The 7,102-nt window shown below is 37.8% G+C and overlaps 1 protein-coding gene across 2 annotated transcripts; it reads left to right on the plus strand.

Moving 5' to 3' along the window:
* Positions 1-1,137: 1,137 nt before the first annotated feature.
* LOC105931992 lies at positions 1,138-6,808 on the plus strand. Of its 2 annotated transcripts, none has more exons than XM_021320691.2 (14): positions 1,138-1,269; positions 1,440-1,549; positions 1,705-1,827; positions 1,920-1,962; positions 2,071-2,142; positions 2,244-2,316; positions 4,907-4,948; positions 5,139-5,210; positions 5,288-5,350; positions 5,692-5,748; positions 5,845-5,907; positions 6,133-6,201; positions 6,457-6,550; positions 6,642-6,808. In XM_021320691.2, the coding sequence occupies exons 1-14, from the start codon at positions 1,164-1,166 to the stop codon at positions 6,699-6,701; spliced, it is 1,047 nt and encodes a 348-aa protein (XP_021176366.2). In that variant the 5' UTR covers positions 1,138-1,163; the 3' UTR covers positions 6,702-6,808. The 2 variants fall into 2 exon arrangements, with proteins under 2 accessions (XP_021176366.2, XP_012726404.2); XM_012870950.3 differs by having other exon boundaries at positions 2,098-2,142.
* Positions 6,809-7,102: the final 294 nt, after the last annotated feature.

Consider the following 7,102-nt stretch of genomic DNA (forward strand, 5'->3'; position numbering starts at 1 on the left):
CCCCCAGTGTACGCCAAGCCTGCACAAGCCCCCCCATCAGCTAGATCACCTAGCACAGAGGAGGATAAACCCCCCAGAGCCCCTATCCAGACATCAGCCGACCGAGGCTGCCACAATTTAGAAAGACAAAGGGAGTGAGGGCACAGTGACACACAGCCCAGTGAGTTGGTCCAAGGAATGCCAGAAGGGAGCTATTCCCACCAGAGCACAGATCAGTCCCTGCAGCCTTCAGGCAGCCAGACACATCCCAGAGATCTTTAGCCTGCTAGCCAGGGACCCACCTTGCTGCGCCACGGCCCAAGTTCCCACACAAAAAACACCAAAAGCCCTCCCCTCTGAGATTGCCAGTGCTCCTGAGGCCATCCCAACATCACAGGACCCTGCTAAACCAACGTGGATATAGAGGCAGGAACAGAGGAGAGTAATGCCTAGTCCCCTGTGTTTGGGGCCCTATCGCTCGTTGACAGCAGAAGCTCCCCCCACTCAGCCCCAAAACCTAATCAGTATTTAATGTATAAACATTGAAGTGCAGGATATGCCCACGCAAGGTGAGGCAAGGTTCATCACCCCGCACCCCTACACCCTACTGCTGTGTGGTGCTGGACGTGTTAGCTCGGAGAGGATGGGTGCCAAGATGTTGGCCCCTTCCCCCCGTGCAAGACTTTCCTGTTGATGATTCGGCTTAAGCCTTCTTAAGATCTTTTAAAATGGTTTCCATGAGTAGTTATGCAAATGTTCTGAAGGTTTTAAAAAAAAAAATTTCACTGTATTTCCCCTTGATATTTTACTATCCACTGCACTCACCGGACAACACCTAAATTAGGCATGGTTTTCCACCTGAAACACGGTCAACAACAGCTGAACACCGTCTGAAAGAAACAGCAAATTATCTAGCAAAGACCTGCAGGATCTAAAAGATGCTTCACCCGTCAGTGGAACATAAATGACTGGTTTTCAGCTAAATGTTCTTTTGGATCTGTCTTCTTCTTGCTGTTCTCTGTGTGTAGAACTGTAGTGTCTTTGTTGGGCAAGCATGGCTGAGTAATTATATTTTTAAAAGGTGGGAGCATACGTTTGTAAGGTGGTTTGTCTCACACACACACAAGCAAAAAAAAAAACAAATGAGGAAGAAGCAAATAAAGCTGTCACTTCCTGGTTGATTCATGCCAGACCGACGGAGTACCCATTCCGACATGGCTCTCCAAACGAAATCTCTGATTATCTTTGTAATCCTATTGCTACATATCAAAAACACATCTGGTACCACAGGTAAGAGGCGGAACAACAGAAATAACTATTTCTAACCTGCTTTTTATGGTTTTAATGTTTGTTTCATGAAGTACATCCTGTATTGCATCATCTGTTTCTTTTTTCTTCATGGTCTGTTCTTGTATGTTTTTTGAAAATAATTTATTCATGATTTATTCGGTTCTTAACAGAATGCTTGTTGAAAAACACATCCTGCTCTGACTTGCGTGTTGCTGAGGGATTTCGATTTGGATATGATTGCCCAAAAGGAAGTGCCATTTCTGTCGAAGGAACCAATAAGGTATGTAGGCCATATCTCTATTTCAGCTCCATAGTAGTCCACATTTTGTTTTAGAAAATGATTTTGTCTAAGATATTGTAATCTTTTTAATGTTGTGGTAGAAAAAAAAAACCTTGAGGTAAGAGAAAGAGAAAGTGAAAGTTTTTGTTTTTCAGACGCATCTGGCTCATGCGGATAAATACGAACAACACTTTGACCCGGATATAATAAATATGGACAACCATTCAGTGATCACAAAAACCTGCCAAGATCTCACCATTACATGCATTATCGCTACTGTGAGTACTTTTTCCACCAACGTCTTTAAGAATGGGGCGCATTTGTCCCAACCTCTCTCAAAACCAACTTGATTTTTTATTTTATTTTATAGAATGGTCTTGAAGAGAAGTGTGTGAGTTTCAAAACCATCAGTGGTGAGATCCAATTAAAATACTTTGCATTACAGCACTCTTCCATTAAAGGATTATTACAGCACCACCTATAGATATGCAATTACAAATATACAATTTCTTAATTTCAAGCTGAGAACGCTTCCTTATTTCAACCAGATAGTACGGAGAGTCCTCCTCCACAACATAAATGGGGCCTTGAATGTGAGTGAAAGCACAACATGTTACTTTGTGTTTCTATTTCTATTAAAGAGCTGTGTAAATTGTTTTCTCCTCACTTAAAACTTATTTCTTCTGTCACATAGGGATTGTAGCCATTGTAGCTATTCCACTTATATTCCTTTATATCCCTTACCATTGCTGGAAAAAAAGGTGGAGGTGAGTAATTTTATTTATTTATTTTTTTACATTGATACATTCATTAAGGGCCCCAGTCTATAAAAATGTGTTCTACATGAGAAGCGTTTTATGTCTCAAGGTATTGCCCTGGTCTTAGTACCATAAGGCTGAGACCCATTGTAGCCTACTGGAAACCATAAATCACTAAATGTGGTATAAATTGACACTTGAATTGACACAGCTTCGGAAAGCTTTGGAAACATTACACTATTATATAAACAAGTGCCAATTTGTTCAGAATCATTTTTATTTTTAAAACCTGATGTGAAAGAACAATGCAGCTGTCGCCTTTCAGCCTTTACATGGATTTGCATGCTGAGATTTTACATCTCATCATAAAGGATTGGTTTACATTTTCAAAGGGGAAAAAAATCCCCATGCTTTTTTGTTCCCTTTCGGGCATTAAACGGCTGAATCAATTCTGCTTAAAACTTAATGTAAATAAAACAGTTTCAATGTACTTTTCTAAATCCAACAGTGCAAATCATGAGGAAGATATTTATGTGACTGGGGAAAAATGAAAGTTGTGTCAGAATTCAAATACCTAGGCATCCTAATAGACTCTAAACTAATCTTTAAATCCCAGATAAAAAAGGTGTGCAATAGAGTAAAATTTAATATCGCAAATTTCCTTTTCATAAGATTGTATTTGTCATTTCAGGCAGCTAAAATTTTCATGTACGGTTTGGTTCTGTCCCACATCACCTACTGTCTTACAACCTGGTCACAGGCAAATAAAACGACTCTAAAACCTTTAGAGTCTCTTTACAAACAGACAATCAAAATTCTGGATAAAAAACAAACAAACATCAAACATCACCATTGTGCCATTTACCTAAAGCATAAGCTTTTAAGCTGGGAAAATGTCATCAAGTATTCAAACTTCTGTCTGTTTTACAAAATGATCCATGGTCTGTCATCTCCTCCTCTCAGTCAGTTTGTAAAGATCAGGAACACACTAAGAGTAACACGAGGGTCGGCCAGAGGAAAATGTGTTGTTCCTCTGCGTAAAAGTGCTTTTAGTCAAAGAGCCTATGCAATCACAGCAGCTCAGGAGTGGAACTCTGTCCCTCAGAACATCAGAGAACTTACAACATACACAGTTTTCAAAAAGCATCTAAAAAAACTGGCTCACAACACATCAGACATGTCAGCATTAATAGAATGTGTCTTCCATAAACCAAACCATACTTGTGTCTCTGCTGTGTGTATATATATGTAGTATAATTATTTTTATTTTAATGTTTTATTTTATTTTTTAAATGTGTAGTCTAGCGAACATGAACTCTGTATTTGTCAACAACATTTGAAGAGTTATATCTGTTTTATTTATTTTTATATTTGTGTTGTTCACTGCAAAATTCTTACTGTTGTGTTTTTAGGTGGACAATTTTAAGATCTGTCCAGGGATAAAAGATGAAAAATAGCCTTTTGGCTAATTTTGGTGCATTAGCAGCAATGCTCATTAATGTACACTGTCCCTGTCAACTAAATAAATAAAAAAATTAAAAATCCTCACTTATACCAACATCCTCCTTGAGTACTTTCATCTTAAATCAACAGTGCAGTCATCTATATGTCAAGGCAAAATTACCTGAAGTACTTGCATTGTTTTGAAGTACATTAATATCCAGAATGCTGCTGCCTGCATCCTCACTAAGACTAAGAAAGTAGAGCACATCACCCCAATTTTAAAGTCATTACACTGGCTCCCTGTATCTCAGAGAATATACTTTAAAATACTTCTGTTAGTCTATAAATCCCTGAATGGCTTAGCACCTAAATACATCACAGACTTGTTATCAGTGTATCAACCCTCCAGACCACTCAGGTCTTCTGGCTCCAGCCTTCTCTGCATACATAGAACACGAACCAAACACGGAGAAGCAGCATTTAGCTCCTATGCTCCATTTATCTGGAACAAACTTCCAGAAAACTGTAAAAGTGCGGAAACCCTGAGTTCTTTTAAATCAAGATTAAAAACACATTTGTTTAAAATTGCCTTTGAATGTTCTAGTTAAACTGTTTTACTGTTTTCAATGTTCTTTTTTGTTTCCACATTCTATCCCTACTTGCTTTTATTCCTATATTTTAATTATGTAAAGCACTTTGCATTGTCTCTATACTGAATTGTGCTATATAAATAAATTTGCCTTGCCTTGCCTTGCCTAATATATATATATATATATATATATATATATATATATATATATATATATATATATATATATATATATATATATTGAGGCACAATGGTGGTACTGGGGTAGAAAACGCAATCCATGTTTGGAAGTCTCAGTCCTCGACACAGCCGTACCAGGTTCAAGTCCCGGCCCGAGGACCTTTGCCGCATGTCTTCCCCCTTTAGCTCAGTCCCTATAATTGTTAGCTTTCTGTCACATCAAGGCCATTAGTACCACAGAAAAGAAAAAAAGAAATAAAATATTAAACTAAAATACATGTAGGCATGGGAGTTAGAACTTTCTTTCAACAATCTGACATATATATGCATATGCAAAAACAAGTGCTGTTTATAGATTCATGATTGTTTGCTGTTTATCTCTTTAAGGAATCAACAATGTCCAACATTGGATTCCCAATGCCTCCCTGGGTAAGTCACGTTTTCCCAGTTTCGTCTTAATGCAAGATTCACAACAATCAGCACGATGCAGTTAGTTAAGAAAGTGGGTTTCTATCTTTAAAATGCGTTATAGCCCTTATTATTTATTTTTCTTTACTAAACAGCTGCTTATTAGGTGAACTTATTCCAATTTTTTAATACATATAAATTTCCCCTTAAGAAACCAAGACGGAAGTGGATTCCGAATGGTTGAAACAGGGGGTTTAGGAGGACAGCCCAACGGTGATATCGGGTAAGTTGACGTTAGATCTCTCCTCTCAGAATAGATCGCAAAGATAAAAGCTTACCGGTGTACTCTGGACGTTACAGGAATGGAGGAGATCCACGTGGAAGTGGTGAAACTGACCAACACACGCTTGAAAGTGTCACCAGGTCAGACTGACGCCTTTGCAGCCAGAAATCCCTTATCTGCCCTGAACCCTTTTCTTACCTTGTTTGTCAGCGTTGACAAAGTGTGTCTGTGTGCGCTTATCAACATGCTGGAGTCTAGACTTTAATCTGCTAAAAGCTATTGATTCTTCAGCTGATGTCAAAGCGCCTCAGATCCCAGTTCCCTGAAAACGTTCACCTCACTCGAAAAAGGGATTATTAAAATTAGTTACATTTGTATTCTTTCCTCACAAGTTGACGTTGAAGTGCCACTTTACCCGGGCAGCTTCGCAAAAGAGCTGTTCACTCACTGCTAAATTATGTTTTTTAAATCTATTTTGCAGCGAAGACATCGGAGCTCGCAGCGCCCCGACTCCATCTGATCCCAACCCAGTGAACGGGTGCACTTTAATTATCATCATTTGTTTATTATTAATTCTTACACTTAGAACTTGACAGCTTTGCCTGTTGTATATAATAGCTGTTGTGTATGTCAGCTTCAGGAACATGAGGGAGGATCCAGGAGGAAAAAATACAACAAAAGGAAGAGAAATTAAAAGGTATGTTTTAAAGGGAAAAAAAAAACATGGCTGGATGTGAGAGGAAGCAACAACAGAGAGTGAAACAGTGTGAAAAGCAAAACGAGATAAAATAGCCAAACACGAGGCACAAACACGAAATGTTTTTTTTGATATGGTCTAATAAAATGGCCTATTGTTCTCACCGTGTTGTGTTTCTGTTTCTGTCTGATACATGATAACCGCTGACTTCCTCTCCATGATCAGGGAGCTGGATGGCGGAGGAGCTGCTGAGCATTATCAGGCTGAAGAACAACCACTGCTGCCAGATCTGCGGTGAGGCTGTCTCTCGCTGTGTTGTTGCACCTTCAAATGTGTGACCAAAGGGAAACCTGAGACATGTACCAGTTTTCACTATGCCTCATGTTTTTTTTTTTTTCTTTCTTTGATTTGGCTCTTCAGGAAATTTAAGTGCTTCTCTCCACCGTGCCAGTAGCATACAGAGTTGTTTAAACTTTTGAACTTCTTATGGTTGCTTAGAAAATGTGTAAATACCAGGTGTTGCTTTTATTATTTTGTGTCTGTCTCCAGAGCTGCCAGTGCTGGAGGTGCAGACGTGGCCGGTGAAGCTGTAGCTTTGGTGAACGAGCTCAGCTTCGACCAGGACCGAGTCGAGTGCAGTCGAGTGAGTTGGACAATTTTAGCGTTTTGATTTGGGCTTTAATGTATTGTTTGTTTTTGTTTTCTTACTGAAGATTTCTTTCCTTTTTTTTCAGGTTACGGACGTGGAGTCAACATGCACTGGAAAACTAACAAATGGAGATTATAATAGCTAAACATTATATGCTATGATATATAGATACCTAAAATACATATGAAGATTATAATAACAGGTCTAAAGACTATAATATAATATAATATAATATAATATAATATAATATAATATAATATAATATAATATAATATAATATAATATAATATAATATAATACCATTTATAACATAATATCTTATAATATAATAAAACACAACATAATATAATATACATATTATAAATAATATTTCAAAGGCACTGTGACACATTTTCTGACATGTTCTTTGATATTTAGAGAAATAACATGGATAACCACTTTTTATCCATTAATAATATTGATACATTTATATGAGCCAATGGTCTTGATTTAAAAAAAAAAAACATAATTGAAAGGTGTGTTTCTTTTATTTCGTTCAGATTTAGA

The sequence above is a fragment of the Fundulus heteroclitus genome, unplaced genomic scaffold (assembly GCF_011125445.2).
Source record: "Fundulus heteroclitus isolate FHET01 unplaced genomic scaffold, MU-UCD_Fhet_4.1 scaffold_135, whole genome shotgun sequence".
NCBI classification, from domain to species: Eukaryota; Metazoa; Chordata; class Actinopteri; order Cyprinodontiformes; family Fundulidae; genus Fundulus; species Fundulus heteroclitus.